The sequence below is a fragment of the Capricornis sumatraensis genome, chromosome 18 (genome assembly GCF_032405125.1).
Source record: "Capricornis sumatraensis isolate serow.1 chromosome 18, serow.2, whole genome shotgun sequence".
NCBI lineage: Eukaryota > Metazoa > Chordata > Mammalia > Artiodactyla > Bovidae > Capricornis > Capricornis sumatraensis.
In genome coordinates, this window is record NC_091086.1 from 23,641,030 (window position 1) to 23,659,486 (window position 18,457).

At 37.5% G+C, this 18,457-nt stretch overlaps 1 protein-coding gene across 1 annotated transcript in view; it reads right to left on the reverse strand.

Moving 5' to 3' along the window:
- Positions 1-18,457, reverse strand: part of IPO11 (importin 11) — a 165,117-nt gene that overhangs the window by 15,811 nt on the left and 130,849 nt on the right. The window contains exons 27-28 of the mRNA XM_068990382.1: positions 14,309-14,404; positions 7,626-7,710 (exon numbers count right to left, since the gene is read on the reverse strand). Of these exons, the coding sequence (XP_068846483.1) occupies positions 7,626-7,710; positions 14,309-14,404 (181 nt within the window). The remainder of the gene's footprint in view (positions 1-7,625; positions 7,711-14,308; positions 14,405-18,457) is intronic.

Here is an 18,457-nt window from a genome sequence, read left to right on the forward strand (position 1 = left end):
CACCAGTACAAATGTTCACACAATGAAAAGGGAAGGAATCTCTTAGTATTATTATAAGTGTTGCCTTGGAAAAGGGTATTGCACATCAGACAAAGATTTCATGACTTTTAAATTAGTATAGGTTACTTTCATAATTAAAAAAAAAAAAGTCTTCAAAATAGGAACTTCCTGATGTAGAACAACTCTTTGAAAAGGTTTCCTAAATTCCCCTTTCTTCAAAAGATAGGCTCCTTATAAAAACACAACTAGCATTACTGATCATTTATTGAGAAAAAGAAAGAAGCAGTAGAGGAATAAAGTAGGAAAAACCATCAAGTAGACAGTCTAAAGTTCACTGGAGTGTTACCTAAGTGCTCCTAAACTAGGCCATATTCTTCATCTAGAATATGAAGACTTTATTTGCATGGGGGTGTGCGTGCTCAGTTATGTCCGACTCTGTGCAACCCCAACGACTACAGTCTGCCAGGCTCCTGAGTTCATGGGATTATCCAGGCAAGAATATTGGAGTGGGTTGCTATTTCCTCCTCCAGGGGATCTTCCCAACCTAGGGATCAAACCCATGTCTTTTATATCTTCTTTATATACACTGCTACTGCTAAGTCACTTCAGTCGTGTCCGACTCTGTGCAACCCCATAGACAGAAGCCCACCAGGCTCCCCTGTCCCTGGGATTCTCCAGGCAAGAACACTGGAGTGGGTTGCCATTTCCTTCTCCAACGCATGAAAGTGAAAAGTGAAAGTGAAGTCGCTCAGCCGTGTCCGACTCTTAGCGACCCCATGGACTGCAGCCTACCAGGCTCCTCTGTCCATGGGATTTCCAGGCAGTACTGGAGTGGGGTGCCATTGCCTTCTCTGAGTCAATACCAAATCGCCTAAGTTTCCCAGTGAAGAGTGGCAAATTACTGAACTTTTCCTAAGGTTTTTAGCAACAATTCAATTTGTTGTTGTTCAGTCACTCAGTCATATCAGACTCTTTGCAAGTAAATAATGAATAATGAGGCTGCCTCATTAAAATTAAAAAACTCAATACAAATGAGTTTTTTAATACTCAAGAACAATACTGATGTCAGCAGGCAATTAATCTGAAATCTTAACTAAAAACAAAAACTTAGAAGCATCATTTCATTTACTTCCAAGGGCATTTTCAATAGAATTGTCTTTTGCAGTGTCTTTTGATTACTATTATGTAGCCTACTGTGAAAGATCTTAACCTCTGGATCTCAGACTACTTTTTGATTAACATTTTAGCTTCATCAAGGGAAAAACTGCTATCTCAGGAGGATGTCTGGTTATCAATTTGTGATTTTATTACATCTCAGTTGGATTATTTCAAGTCATTATTTCCTATCCTCTTGGAATTTTTAATGTCACATGCAACTCTACAGTCTGTGAGAGTTGAATTAACCACTGCAATAGCGTATTTCAAGATTTGGGATAAATTTAACATTGACTTTGAGCTCTCACTGGTTAAAAAAGTTTTGTTCAATCCAACTTTGAAATACTTAGTATTTTTATATAGCTGGCCTTAGGTAAAGTTATGTGTCCTAGGACAGTTTTGGTTACATCTTAGCATCACCTAAAAATCAAGATAAGGATATATTAACAGCAGTATACCAGTCAAACATAAAAAACAAATGCAAAAGAAAAATAGTTCATTTTGAAGATGCTACTTGATTGCCATTGTGTGGAGGTATAGAGAGATAGTTGTCTAACTACTGAAATCAGATTGATTATATCTTTGCTGGAAAAGCTCTATACAGTCAGCAAAAACAAGAGCAGGAGCTGACTGTGGCTCTAATAATGAACTCTTTATTGCAAAATTTAGATTTAAATTGAAGGAAGTAGGGAAAAACACTATTTTAGGCCACTATTTAGGCCATACAGGTATGACCTAAATCAAATCCCTTATGATTATACAGTAGAAGTGACAAATAGATTTCAGGGATTAGATCTGATAGACATGATGCCTGAAGATATATGGACGGAGGTTTGTAACACTGTACAGAAGGCAGTGATCAAAACCATTCCCAAGAAAAAGAAATGCAAAAGAGCAAAATGGTTATCTGAGGAGGCCTTATAAATACCTGAGAAAAAGAGAAGGGAAAGGCAAAAGAGAAAAAGAAAGATATACCCATCTGAATGCAGAGTTTCAAAGAATAGCAAGGAGAGATAAGAAAGCCTTCCTAAGTAAACAATGCAAAGAAATACAGGAAAACAATAAAATGGGAAAGACTAGAGATCTCTTCAAGAAAATCAGAGGTACCAAGGGAACATTTCGTGCAAAGATGGGCTCAATAAAGGACAGAAATGGTATGGACCTAACAGAAGTAGAAGATACTAAGATGAGATGGTAAGAATACACAGAAGAACTATACAAAAGAGATCTTGTTGAATAAAGAAAAATCAAAAGACAGGATATCTTCCATTGTCATCAAAATAAAATTTCAAAAAGACTTCACAAGAATTCTATGGACAGAGGAGCCTGGCAGGCTACAGTCTATGGGGTCACAGAGAGTTGGACACGACTGAGTGACCAACACTTACAAATTAAGTAGAGATTAAATAAAACAATTTTTATTTTCAGTAGTAAAAATGGCAGTCAAGTGGTTAAGACTCCATGCTCCCAATACAGGAGGCATGGGTTTGATCCCTAGTCAGGTAATTAAGATTCTACATGCAGCACGGCACAGCCAAAAAAAAAAAAAAGATTATTTTAGTAATGTGAGAATAAGAGAATGCTTTTTTTCTTTTATTACTTTAGAAATGCTGCACTGCCACTGGGTCGCTTATACTGTTTCCAATGACAAGTTTGCCATCATCCTTCTCTTTCCTTCTCTATACAATGTGTCTTTAAAAACTACAGAAAAACAAGGAAATCTAGGTTAAAAGCTGGGTACATACACATATACGTTCAGTCACTAAGCTGCGTCCAACTCCGCAATCCCATGGATTGCAGCCCACCAGGCTCCTCTGTCCATGGGATTTCCCAAGCAAGGATACTCGGGTTGCCACTTCCCTTTTCAGAGGATCTTCCTGATCCAGGGATCGAAGCCCACATTTCTTGCATTGGCAGGTGAATTCTTTACCACTAAGCCACCAGGAAAGCCCAAAAGCTGGGAAAGTGATTGCAAAAACAAGAATGAATTATGAGGCTTCAGATAAAGGGACAAAGCAGATTTGCCAGGAGAAAAGGAATAGTTAGTAAGGAAGAAGAAAAGGTTGTGATGAGAGAGAAATGTCAGAGTTCAGGATTTCGGGTGGGATCATTTCAAGTGAAGATAAAGTCGAGATGTAGCATGAGAAGTAAAGGTGAAAATGAAACTGGGCATGTTGAGAAAAGGCAGAAAGCTCCAAGTTCATAACCAGCGTGCCATTTCATGCAAGCTGAACAGTAAAGAGCATTTTCAGCATTTGTATGTTACCTCAATTACTAAATGTGATAGGGTAAGGATTCACAAAAGCAGTTTAAAAACCACGAATAACAAGATAATGAACTAACCTCATATTATTTCTAAAATTAAAATGTCTCTTTACCATGCATTTCAAGATGCTCTGCTTGTGTTTCATCGCTCAGTCGTGTCTAACTCTTTACGACCCCATGGACTGTAGCCTGCCAGGCTCCTCTGTCCATGGAATTTTCCAGGCAAGAATACTGGAGTGCATTGCCATGCCCTTCTCCAGGGGATCTTCCCAACCCAGGAATCAAACCGGGGTCTCCTGCATTGCAGGCAGATTCTTTACCATCTGAGCCACCAGGGAAGCCCAAGAATACTGGAGTGGGTAGCCTATCCCTTCTCCAGGGGATCTTCCCAACCCAGGAATCGAACCAGGGTCTCCTGCATTGCAGGTGGATTCTTTACCAGCTGAGCTACCCAGAAAGCCCACAATTCAGGGTACTGACATTTAATTAAGAAGAAGACAGTACCAAAATAGTTACAATCAAATATAATTCTGTCTTTATACTAGTTTTGTTGAGTTTTTCTAGAGGCAAATGGGACAGCCAAAAGAAAGATCCTAATGGTTCTCAGTGATCAAAATAATTCAGGGCGAGTTTACAACATCCCACAACAAACCATCACCACAGAGCACCTAACTGAGGTTATATTTGGACTTAAGATTTACAAAATAACAGTGTGGAACTGAAAAGGGTAACCTTCCCTCCAACAGTATATTCTATACATGTAAGTAAAAGTCTGAGGAAAACTGCTACATTTCATAGGTAGGCAAATAAGTTTTCAGGGAGAGCTGATGAGAGGAAGAAAGTTGAGGGGAGAGGAGGAAGAGGCAAAGGTGGAGGAAGAGGCAGTCTGTTCTCAGAAGGAGAAATATCAGCTACCTGTAGGCTGTGATTTTCAAACAAATTCCATTCCCAGAACACAGCACCTCTGTCCCTCCTGGAACCAGCAGTAGTAGCAAAGTAGACAACACTCACTCAAAGGCAGTACACAAGGTGTGCTCAGATTTACTATATTCACCATAAGACCCAGGATTTGGTCATGAACTTATCAAGTAAGATGCAACAAAACCTAACATGCCATCAATTTGCTTAGCTGGGCTACAGCAAAAGCAGAAGACATATGAATGATGCTTGGACAGAGCTTTATTTGTGCTACCATGAAAAGTGAGAAGTTAGCACAGTTTTAATAATGTTCAACTTATTTATACCCCATTATCAATTAAAGTATCTATTAAGTATACATAAAACTAGATTATTTTTATAGAAACATTATAAAAATATTTCTAGGGCTTAAACTGAGAAATATTTAACAGGAAAGAATGATCGAAACAGCTCTACTTACTGTATCAAATGTTACATTAACAATGCTTTCTTAGGTACCATAAGGTTGCCAGAAAGCATTAATATGCTCAAAACTTCAATTTGAGAAGTTTCAACTTATAAGTGGCTTGTATGTCACATTTCACAAAAAAGAAATTACAAACAACTTAAAATGTTAATGTGCCAGCTAAATTCTTTATAGAAGAGAGATCATGAAACCACTGTCCTACTATGGAAGCAGACAGGACAGAGAGGAAACTTAGAAATGAAATGAAACGCTTGAGCCACGTTCAATCTTCTCAGAATGAGTTCCCCCAAAACAGAAAGTACAGAGGGAGCTGGATTTAAAAAGCACACAATCAAAAGTCTGGAAAGCTTAATAGCTTTTCTGAACGGAAATTTCATCCTTATTTAAGATGAAATATAGAGAATCTTCATAAACTTATGGAAAATCATTTGTCACATTTGATATAATACTAATTATCCATCTTTCTGAATTACAATCACCACTGCTTTGCTCTATCAAAGCAGCTACTGAAATGAAGACACCACATTTTAGGGACCACTTTAAGGCAACAGTGACAGCAAATCAAACATTCAATTACAAACCTTGGAATCAAGCAGCTACACGTTTTCTTCTGAGTAAATAAAAAACTCCATTTTAAAATGAAGGTAATCTTTGATGCTAGACTGGTTTTTCTTTTGAACAGTAATTCATAATCATCTACCAGCAAATACTACCCTTTGAAATTACAACCAAGATACATCTAGTTAGTTCTCAAAAAATTTCTAATGTTAAAAACATCACAGTACAAGAAAGATGATATAATTATGGGAAAAAATACATATTTTATTCTTGTAACCTTGAAGATACACTGAAACTAATTTTGTTTGTTACTGAAAAGTTATTGAAAAATTAGCCCTGTATTCGTACTTATATTTATTCAAGGCTAAGATACAAAATCCCCACAATGATCATAAATGCTGATATTAACAGCATAAGACTAAGCTTTAAGTCTAAGGCACTAGAAATCTTAACAGAAATGACAATGTAAATCTACATCCAATAGCCTCTGTGAAGACTAATTTCAAATAAAATCACTTTAAAAAATAAAAGTTGTTCTATAAATCAATACTACCTAAAATAAAACAATAATGATAAAATAATGAGCTCTCAAATAAAATTCAGGATATAACAAAACTGAATCAAAAACCTTTAAGGGTTATTTCTAAAACTATGTTCTTATACTACCCTTTGAGATAATATTTCATATACATTCAAAATAAAGTTAGAATTGAAATGACTACCCTATGATGTTATGAAGCACTCTATATGTAATAAAAAACAGATCTGAGCAGATCAATACGCAAAAAGTAGATGCAACCAGACTAAGCATGTTATTAAAGTATACAAAAAGCTGATGACTAAAAGGAACCAGGATACCTATCATTCATTTACAAGTACAGAGTCTTTTTAAGAAAAATGCTACCATATTTTTCTACAACATCAATGATATAGTCGAAGTTTAAAAAAGCCAGAGGAAAGATAAAGTATTATGTTATACCAAAAGGCTGTCATCATTCTAAATGCAGAAAATACATTATTCATGTATTTAGGATACCACTTAGCAGTCTCATTTCACAGGAGAATTATTATTTCCAGAGGTACACTCACAACTGAAAACTTCACTGGGATTCTATATATTGGGGAAGGAAAGGAACAGTATTAAGAGCTAAAAAAAAAAAAAAAAACCCACACAAATAATTTTTAGCTCACTGCCCTTGGAATTTGCTAATCCAATTTCCCCCTCATTTCTCAGAAGAGAAAATAGTTCTCAAGAGACGGTGTGACTTGCTCAAGGTCATAATTTAACACCACAAACAGGACCAGCATTCAGGTTTTACAAATTCTTGAATATTGTCCTTTCTTCTACACTAGTGCTAGGGAGATGACACCTAGCATAAAAACAAAATAAAATGGATTAAACTCAAACACAGCTGTCAGAACAGTACAGTATCAGCTATACACTGAGGATGAAACCCTTGAGGATTAATGTGGGATAATTCAGGAGGTGAATATCACAGGTAGACTAAAATAATGATACCCAACATTAACTATTAGGTGCTCAGCATTATCTCATGATCATTTTATATATTAATTTATCTATTCTACCTTTGAGGTAGATAGTGGTGGTGTTCTCAATTGCAAATAAGGACAGAAGGCACAATGAAGTTAATATTTGGTAAGGTCAGGAGACTAGAGCAGATTCCAAGAGAAAAAGGAGAAAAAATTTATTTATGTACCTATTTTATATTCATGTGTCAAAGTATTTACAAATTATGATTATAAATAACTCTTTTCTTATCAGATTCTTGTAGTAAGAGTTATGGTTTTCAAAACAATCTAGCCATTAATTTAAAGGCATTCTTATAAAGATTTATATTTCAAAAAACAATTCATTACAAGATCCATGAACTAACAGGGAAAAAGGAAATGTTAATAAATCTCAAAGCAGAAGAATGAGCATTACAATTTAAGTAAGGTTTGAGGGTCACATGGTTCTTATAAGTAAAGGAGTAAGTCCTCTGCTAAGACAAGAAACAATTATTTCAGATCAAGAGTTAAACTCAACTTCCTGCACTAGGAATACAATTTATCTGTTTTAGAAGTACACCCAAACCTTCAAAATCGTTATTTTATATTGATTCTGCAACAAGGGATGGACAGATGGATGGATGACAGATGGATTGATAGATGGAAGAATGGACCACCAAGTATCTTCAAATCTCCAGAATATAACGATGATATATGATTTTCCCAGATTTTAGAAGCTACTTTTGTAACTTACCATCTTTTTCCTCTTATCCTGTTCTGTGGGTGGTTCTTCATCTTCTGTTACTTTTGGTTCTTCAAGATGAGACATTAACATACAGCTGCAATTTTTTAAAAAAAGTTTTAAATAAATTTAAAAAAGTCTATAACATACCTTTTGCATTGAGCATTTTGCTTGAATATTTAGGTAATAAATCATAAGACATTTATTTACAGGAAACTTTTGAACCATAAACCACTTGACAAAAACAAGGTGTACCTTTTATAATCTTTCTAAAAATGATACTCAGAAACACTTAAAATTAATACTTTTTCTTTTACCATTAATCTTCATATGTCTAGATTATTGTATAATCTAGAAACATCATAATATCATAGTCTAAAACATCATAATAGTAACAATAATTTAAACAGCAACATCTTTAAAACACTATTAATTATGTAACAATCTACTTTGTGCTCCAAATGACATTACTATGCTATGAAGAACTTGTCCCTGATAGCACTGCAGGGCAGTTACAGACCATTTTATTTTCATTATCTGCATCACTGCTCTTTACATTAGCAGAGATAAGATAGATTCCTATTCAGTCAACACTGGTTCCAGGGAGACAAGATGAATACTCTCTAGTGAATCAAGTTAAAAGAATGAACTTTACTGTTCCTAATTTAGAACAGACTTCAGTAATTTATCAGAGTCATTAAGTTCTTAACCAATAAAAAACTGTGGCAAAGAAAGCTTGCTTTCTGTTATGTTTTGTAGCAAGTATACGTGAAGGGCATTTCTTGACTTAGCTATACAAATAACCTTCGATTCAGGGTTAGGGACAAGTGCTGAAACCAGAAACCTGATCGGACTCACTCTTGTAGGGCACATGAATGTCCTTTTCTTCTTATCCTCGGTCATTAAAAAATTCATTTTTGAAACAACTGTCTCTGACCCAGTCAGTCCACCTGATAGAATCAAATACTAAGAACCTGAAACTGGAAATTGGAAACCCTGAAAACCAGCAAGAGCCCAATCTCTAACTCACTTCATGGCTTTAGTCTTTTGGAGCTGCAATGCTTTTGTCCACCATGAGGTACAGCTGACTCTTCAACAACATGAGTTTGAACTGCAGGCGTCCAATTACACATGGATTTTTTTTCCTATAATAAATACTATCGGGGACTTCCCTGGCGGTCCAGTGATTAGGAATCTGCCTGCAAATGCAGGGGACATAGGTTTGATCCCTGATCCGGAAAGATCCCACATGCTGCAGAGCACCTAAGGCCATACCCTACAACTGAACCCGTGCTCTAGAGACCGCAAGCTGCAACTACTGAAGCCCAGGCATGCAAGAGCCCATGCTCCTCAGCAAGAGAAGCCCCCGCAATGAGCAGCCCACACACAGCAATGAAGAGTAGCCCCTCTTACTACTAGAGAAAGCCTGCATGCACCATAAAGACCTAGCACAGCCAAAAGCAATTAATTAAAAAAATACTACAGTATTACACAATCCATGGTTGGTTGAATCTGAGGACATGGAACCAGAGGACTGTCGGTGACGGCTAACTATAAGGTTTCCTCGGGTTTTCACATTCACGGAGGGTGGATGCCCCTAACCCGTGCATTGTTCAATGGTCAACTACTTGGTCAAATAACTCGAACACAAAGTTGGAAAATTATGACATTATCTCAACTCAAAAGGTATTTAATAAAGTGAAAAGTCTAGGAAAAGTTTCGATTCTAGTTTGTATTAGAACTGAATAATAAGATGGAGCTCCTTCACATTAGCTCTCTGAAGTCTGCAGCAGACTTGAATTTTAATTGTGATGAATCTGGATCTCCATGGAAGTAAGTTTTATACTGTATCAAAATTTTTTCACTACATTTCAAAAATCTGCTAACTGACTTGTACAGTGAAAAGCTCTCTGTTCTCCCTTTCCTGCTGCTAAGTGCTGCTAAGTCGCTTCAGTCATGTCCGACTCTGTGAGATCCCATAGATGGCAACCCACCAGGCTATGCCATCCCTGGGATTCTCCAGGCAAGAATACTGGAGTGGGTTGCCATTTCCTTCTCCAATGCATGAAAGTGAAAAGTGAAAGCAAAGCCACTCAGTCGTGTCCGACTCTTCGCGACCCCATGGACTGCAGCCTACCAGGCTCCTCTGTCCATGGAATTTTCCAGGCAAGAGTACTGGAGTGGGTTGCCATTGCCTTCTCCATCTCCCTTCCCTAAAGATTTATTAATAAAGTATACTCTGGATATAAATATATACATTTTTGTCAGAGGGCAGGATATTTGTACTTTGCAATTCTGAAAATTGCATTCATTTGGGTCTCTGAAAGGTGGAAAGTGAAAAAAAAAATTGAAAAGACCAAAGCTGAAATTTTCTCCTGCAGGAAAATCTTCAAGTAAAAGTCAAATGATTAAAGATAGGGAATCATGTTTTACACAAAAAGCAAGGTGAAAGTTAATAGAATTTTACTAAGCTAAACAATGTGAGCTGTGAGTGCAATAAAAGTAACTGTAATAAAATTACAATAACAACAGCTTAAAATAGGGACAACTAACATATAAGCATAGGCAGGCACCCCTCACTTTCTACACTCATTCACTAAATACATCCAGGCACTCTAGCTGGCTAACTCAGAATCTTTCCCAACAAGAGACCAACCAGCCAAACACAACCAACAGTATCAGCATGCAATATGAAATTATTATTTCTGGCTTAAAGGTACAACTTTTATTTAATCTATAGAGACCCACTTTTTAGGGAGATAAGAAAACTAGAACTGATGCTATTCCATTGGTCTCTGCAGTGGACACTTAGGTGCCTTGTATAACTGTCCTCCTTCCCAACAGAGCCCTGAACTTGTCAGTTATCCTCCTGTTTCATGTCCACCGTATGCTTCAGGAAAAGCTGATCTGAGCCCCAGCGCTGGTGGCTCAGTAAGCAATCAAGGAAATCCTATTCCCCTGGTCAATGACTGCTTTCAACATGAGTATGTTTAAGAAATTCTAGCCAATTAGACACGGAGGGAAATCTGATGAAATGACTTCTAGAACAGTGTCCTATGATGTTAAAATGACATGAGGAAAAAGATGACTACTCGTCTGGCACTGGCAGTGTCATGAACTGTAATGTCTAGAACTACTTTTTGACAACGAGGGTAAGTAGCCTGCATATGAAGCTAACGTGTTGAGGGGATGGGGTAGGAAGAACTGGGTCTTTAAGGTATTGTGCGGTCACGAATAGCTAATCCAAGAGCCTCCCACTCACATCCATGTGTGCTAAGTCACTTCAGCCGTGTCAGACTCTTTGTGATCCTATGGACCGTAGCCTTTCATACTCCTTTGTCCATGGGATTCTCCAGTCATGAATACTGGAGTGGCTTGCCATGCCCTCCTACAGGGGATCTTCCCAACCTAGGGATCAAACCTGCGTCTCTTAGGTCTCCTGCATTGGGAGGTGGGTTCTTTACCACTAGCGCCACCTGAGAAACCCTCTCTCACCTGTAATTGTTCTGAAAGATAAAGATTTTTTATTTATTTTTTAAAATATAAATTTATTTATTTTAATTGGAGGCTAATTACAATATTGTATTGGTTTTGCCATACATCAACATGAATCTGCCATGGATGTACACGTGTTCCCCATCCTGAACCCCCCTCCCACCTCCCTCCCCATACCATCCCTCTGGGTCAGAAAGATAATGATTTTCTTATTGTTAAAGTCAGCTGACTCAGGGGTTTCTCTTACTTGTCGCTGAAAATCCTTTTACAGTCCCTTATATCAGTATCACAAAAGTATCTTATCAAAAATTCACTTCTGGATTCAGGGCAAGAAACAGTCTCCCTCTCTTGATACACCTACTTCCTTTCTACATGATAACAGGAACCAGGTAATTCCAAATGCTTTTCTTTGTCCTGGTAGTTAGTAAAGTCAAGGCTGTTTTACAGCATGTTCTCCATTCAAGGTTTCTTGTTTAAATTCCTTCAGTCCCATATCAATAGTTTTCAGTCACAAAGAACATGTGCTTTTCTTACTCATTGCCTCAAATTCTCTTATGACCACTAAACTGAATATACGCAACCAACAGTTGTATGTTCGTAGTATAGACAAAGTGCCATGAAGGAACAGAAAGTGAAAGTGTCAGTCGCGCCTGTTAGCCCTGTCTGATTCTTTGTGACCCCATGAACTGCAGCCCCCCAGGCTCCTCTGTCCATGGGATTTCCCAGGCAAGAATACTGGTGTGCGTAGCCATGCCCTTCTCCAGAGAATCTTCCCAACCCAGGGATCGAATCCAGGTTTCCTACACTGCAGGCAGATTCTTTACCATCTGAGCCACCAAGAAGCAGAGAAGGAAGAAATGAATTTTTACTGAGATTATGGAAAGGAATCTAGAAGTAGGTATTTGCTACACAGGGCAATGCTGAGGGCATGAACTGCCAAGGAGAAGAAATGTTACAAGTCAAAGGAAATGGCACATTTGGGAAAGGGGAAAGAATTTAGAGAGGAAGAGAAAAGGCCAATTAATGTAAACTGAAGATCAGCAAAGAACAGTATTCCATCAACTTCATGCTATACAAAACTGGGCTTCTAATTTTAAGAAGTGGAACAGAATGGATCAGAAGGATTAACTGGAGAGAGGCGTCAAGGAGGTCACTGAGACCAACACAAGTTAGGATAATACAGAGGGGATAAGTCAGAGTCAAGGAACCAAGGCTGCTTCGGATATTCTCTATTCCATTATGAAAAGCTGTCTGGTGAGTCAATATATCAAGAGGGGGTAAAATGCTTATGAAAGCCTACATTTTATTTCTGTTTCTAAAAAAATTACATCCTTGATGGCAATATTTTTTGTACTCTCTAACTATAAAACCACAACTTATGAGTCTCCTTTCTTCCTTATTCCCAAATTTGGCAGCAGGTTGTCAACCTCATTCTCAATGTGCCTAAAAACAATGTATTAAGGAAAAAAAGGGAATCCAGTCTAAACAAAGACAAGTAGAAGGCAAATTATAAGCATCACTTATGTATTTTCCTGGTTTAATAAAGTAAGAGCTCTATTAACTAAAAAGAAACTCATCCAAAAAGATAAAACTAAAAGATAAACTCAACACAAAAAATTAATGCAAAATGAATCAAAGACTTGGACTTAAGACCTGAAACAATAAAACTCCTACAAGAAAAACACAGCGGTTAGCTCTTTCACACTGGTCTTGGTGATGATTTTTTATATCTGCTCTGAAAACAAAGGCAACAAAAACAAACATGTGGGACTACATCAAACCAAAAACTTCTGTACAGCAAAGGAAACCACCAACAGAAGGAAAAGGCAACTTAGTGAAAGAAAATATTTACAAATCTTGCATTTGATAAGGGGTTAAGGTCCAAAATACATCAACTGATTCAACTCAATACCAAAAAATCAAACAATCTGATTAAAAAACAGTCAGAGGATCTGCATAGACATTTATCCAAATTAGACATACAGATGGCCAACAGACAGAGGAAAGATCTCAACATCATCGATCACCAGAGAGATGGAAACCCAAACCACAATATCATATCACACCTGTTAGAATGGCCATCCTCAAGCCAGGAAAACAGGCTAAATACATTACTGAGGAGAATTCAAGCAGTCTGGAATCTCATGAAGGCTTCCTTATCATTATATGAAATATTCCCTTTATTAATATCAGTATTAAGAGGAAAGGTGTGATGATTCTACTAACTATGAAAGGATATGATGATTAAAAATTTTACTCAAATTAACAGATAAATGTGAGATTATCAGCATTCCTGATAACATGATTTTAACTAAGCTCCTGAAGAATACAGTTGACCTTTGAACAGCACAGATTTGAATTGTGTAGATTTTTTTCAATAAGCTTATATCAGAGTGCTACACATATTACAGTACTACACGATCTGGGCTTGGTTGAATCCACAGATACAGAAATTCAGACATAGAGGGTCAACTGTAAAGTTATATTTGGAGTTTCAACTGTGAAGAGGGTTGGAGCCGCAAACCCCCATCTGCCCTGTGCAAGGATCAACTGAAATTTCTTTTGGAACTAGTCAAGTACCATGTGACCCTCTACTATCTTAGAGGTGCCAGTGATGCTTCAACCAGTCAAATACAAATATAGGATGCTAATCCACTCCCCTTTTTCTCCATAACTCGCCTGAAGGGCAAGGGAACACTGTTAGTGGAAAAAACAACATATTCAAAATATTTTGAAAGACAAGATCAGGCATATTCAAGGTGGTATGCCTAGTGGGATGGAGTGGGAGGGGGGTTCAAGGACAGGACACACATATACCTATGGCTGATTCATGCTGATGTATGTAGAAACCAACACACTACTGTAAAGCAATTATCCTTCAATTAAAAATAAATTAATTTAAAAATCTTAAAAAGGGAATTTATATGACAAACTACACTTGCAATATTTTTTAAAACCTAATGTCAAAACATAAAACGACTGACTAGACCAAAGAACCCCAATTCAAAATTTCACCATAAAAAAATTTAGCTTATCTCAAGATATTACAATATTACAAGCAAAATAACAAAAGTTTTCTTTTATAAAGACAAAATTTGAAAGCTGCCATACGATGCTTATATGGTTATGATAAACAAAAATAACATAGGGCATAATTAATTACCGAAGTTCAAGTGCAATTAATTAAATGATACACCTACTCTTTGTAAGTTCCCGTTTCAGGATCTTCGGTCATGACGTCATGTAGGCCCTCCACTGAGATGTTTATAATACCACAGAATTTATCCTGGATAACACTAAAATACAAGAAGAGCAAAACATGTTGAAATGGATTATTTCAACAGACAATTGCTTTTTTCCCTCCCTAACTATCCTCTTGAACATGAAGATAAATTTTAGTGTGAAAGTATAAATGAAACGTTCAAAATATATTTCTTAAAGCAGAAATTGTACTTTGCATATCACATTAACATTTTCTTTCACTAGATTACCACTATGCTTAAATACTTACGTGGGTAGATTAGATGGGAAAGAAATACTTTAACATTCTTTATTATAATAGTCTTATGTTAATGTTTTAATTAAAAAGATAAAGGTATAAAATGTTGAAGCCTGTGAAAAAATATCTGTAAAACAAACATCTGATGAAGAGCCTGGCTCTGAAAACTCAGACAACAAATAATTAAATTTAAAAAACAGGGCAAAAATTTGAACAGATACTTCCCCAAGTAAGACATACCATTGGCATATGAGCACTTGAAAAAATGCTCAATATCATTCATTGGTCACCAAAGAAATAAAAATTAAAACTGTAATGAGATTTTAATAAAAAGTAAAACAATGAAGACTGATAATACCAAGTGCTGGCAAGAGTGAGAAATAATAGGACCTTTCATACAGTGCCAGTAAGAATAAACACTCACTTTGGAAAAAAACATTCCATACATGTAAGCAATCTCATTCCTAGGTATTTACCAAGACCAAAACAAGTATTCTCAGAACTGTATGTGAATACTTATAGTAGCTTTATTCATAACCCCAAACTATAAATGATCCAAATGTCCACCAACTAACAAATGGATAAACTGTGGGTCACTTATCCAACAGAACAATCAGCAATAAAGGAAACAAATAGAGATACATGCAACAAGTTGGAAAAAATCTCAAAAAACATTATGCTAAGAAAAACAGATTTGAAAGGCTATGTACCGCATGACTTCATTTATGTATGTGGCTTTCTGGAAAGGCAAAATTATGTCATCAGTGGTTGCCAGGCAAAGGGACCACAGGGAACTTTTGGGGTGATGGTTACATCCTGTGCCTTGAGTGTGGCAGTGTTATATACTGTGTTCAGTTCAGTTCAGTCGCTCAGTCGTGTCCGACTGTTTGCGACCCCATGAATCGCAGCACGCCAGGCCTCCCTGTTCATCACCATCTCCCGGAATTCACTCAGACTCACGTCCATCGAGTCCGTGATGCCATCCAGCCATCTCATCCTCAGTTGTCCCCTTCTCCTCCTGCCCCCAATCCCTCCCAGCATCACAGTCTTTTCCAATGAGTCAACTCTTCGCATGAAGTGTCAAAACTGTATGCTTATAAGAGGTCTTACTCTATGTGAACTATACCTTAATAAGCTTGACTTTAAAAAAGGGGAAGTACATAACCATCCACTGGTACACAAAATTATGCTATTTGAATTTTAAAATAATTTAAAAATTTAAATTACTTAACTCTTTTCTCCAGAGAATTCATAGTATCATTCCTGCATGGGACATATTATGTTTCTCATACTGCATTAATAAGCATAATTAAGTTTTAAATATTCAGTAAAGTAGTTCCCAAAGTCAACACAGTTTGGGTAATGTTCCTGCCTTTGTAAAGTCAAAATTGTATGTCTGTCCTCTCAAGTGTGATCAGATTTTAGAGAACTAAATCAACAGATCGGCAAAATAATAAAAAGTTGATATCACTCTTACATTTTAATGTGTATATAACAGCTTATTGAAATAGATATATTTTTGATATCACTATATATCGTTCACATAAGAAATAAAAAACTTCTCTCCACTCCCCCATGCCACCCCTCTAGGTCATAGAGCTGCTTCACACTGTGTACAGCAGAGACTAACACAGCATTGTAAGGGGTTAGGGGCTTCCCAGGTGGTGCTAGTGGTAGAGAACATGCCTACCAGTGCAGGAGATGCAAGAAACGTAGGTTCGATCCCTGGGTTGGGAAGATCCCTTGGAGAAGACAATGGCAACTCAATGCAGTATTCTTGCCTGGAGAATTCCATGGACAGAGGAGCCTGGCAGGCTACAGCCCATGGGGTCACAAAGAATCAGACACAATTGAAGCGATTTAGCATACAGCACAAAGCAGTTACACTCAAATTTAAAAAAATAATAAAGTGGGGGAAAAAAAGAACTAAAAAACACTCTAAAGAAACACACAGTCTGCCTTATGTGGTTCAGTGAGAAACAGCTTAGAAAAAGGTATTGGAGCCAGTAGGCACATGAAAAGATGCTCAACACTGCTAATTATTAGAGAAATGCAAATCAAAACTACAATCAGGTATCCCCTCATACCAGTCAGAATGGCCATCATCAAAAAGTGTACAAATAAGAAATGCTGGAGAGGATGTAGAGGAAAAGAACCCCCCTACACTGTTGGTGGGAATGTAACTTGGTGCATCCACCATGGAGACCAGAATGAATGTTCCTTAAAAACAGAAAATGGAGTTACCACTGTGATCCAGCAATCCCACTCTGGGCATAAATCCAGAAAAGATGAAAACTCTAATTCAAAAAAATACAAGCTCCACAAAGTTCCAAGCAACATAATTTACAACAGCCAAAACAAGGAAACTAAATATCCATCTGCAGATGAATGGATAAAGATGAGGTTTATATACACGCATACACATATACACACATTGGGATACTCAGTTCAGTTCGGTCGCTCAGTCGTGTCCGACTCTTTGCGACCCCATGAATCACAGCACGCCAGGCCTCCCTGTCCATCACCAACTCTCGGAGTTCACCCAGACTCACGTCCATCGAGTCAGTGATGCCATCCAGCCATCTCATCCTCTGTCATTCCCTTCTCCTCCTGCCCCCAATCCCTCCCAGTATCACAGTCTTTTCCAATGAGTCAACTCTTCGCATGAGGTGGCCACAGTACTGGAGTTTCAGCTTTAGCATCATTCCTTCCAAAGAAATCCCAGGGCTGATCTCCTTCAGAATGGACTGGTTGGCTCTCCTTGCAGTCCAAGGGACTCTCAAGAGTCTTCTCCAACACCACAGTTCAAAAGCATCAATTCTTTGGTGCTCAGCCTTCTTCACAGTCCAACTCTCACATCCATACACGACCACTGGAAAAACCATAGCCTTGACTAGACGGACCTTAGTCGGCAAAGTAATGTCTCTGCTTTTGAATATACTATCTAGGTTGGTCATAACTTTTCTTCCAAGGAGTAAGCGTCTTTTAATTTCATGGCTGCAATCACCATCTCCAGTGATTTTGGAGCCCCCAAAAATAAAGTCTGACACTGTTTCCACTGTTTCCCCATCTATTTCCCATGAAGTGATGGGACCGGATGCCATGATCTTCGTTTTCTGAATGTTGAGCTTTAAGCCAACTTTTTCTCTCTCTTCTTTCACTTTCATCAAGAGGCTTTTTAGTTCCTCTTCACTTTCTGCCATAAAGGTGGTGTCATCTGCATATCTGAGGTTATTGATATTTCTCCCAGCAATCTTGATTCCAGCTTGTGCTTCTTCCAGCCCAGCGTTTCTCATGATGTACTCTGCATAGAAGTTAAATAAGCAGGGTGACAATATACAGCCTTGATGTACTCCTTTTCCTATTTGGAACCAGTCTGTTGTTCCATGTCCAGTTCTAACTGTTGCTTCCTGACCTGCATACAGATTTCTCAAGAGGCAGGTCAGGTGATCTGGTATTGCCATCTCTTTCAGAATTTTCCATTGGGATACTGCTCAGGCATAAAAAAGAATGAAATAATACCATTGCCAGCAACATGGACGGACTGAGAGATTATCATATTAAGTGAAGTAAGCTAAACAGAGAAAGACACATATTGTATGATATCACTTAATATGCAAAAATCTAAAAAAATGATACAAAGTAACTTATTTATGAAACAAATAGACTCAAAGACATAGAAAACAAATTTATGGATACCAAAGAGGGAAGGTGGGGGAGGATAAATTAGGAATTTGGGATTAAGAGATAAATATTAGTATATATGAAGTAGAATATCAAGAAGGACCTACTGTATAGCATAGGAAACTATATTCAGTATCTTGTCAAAATCTACAATGGAGAAGAATCT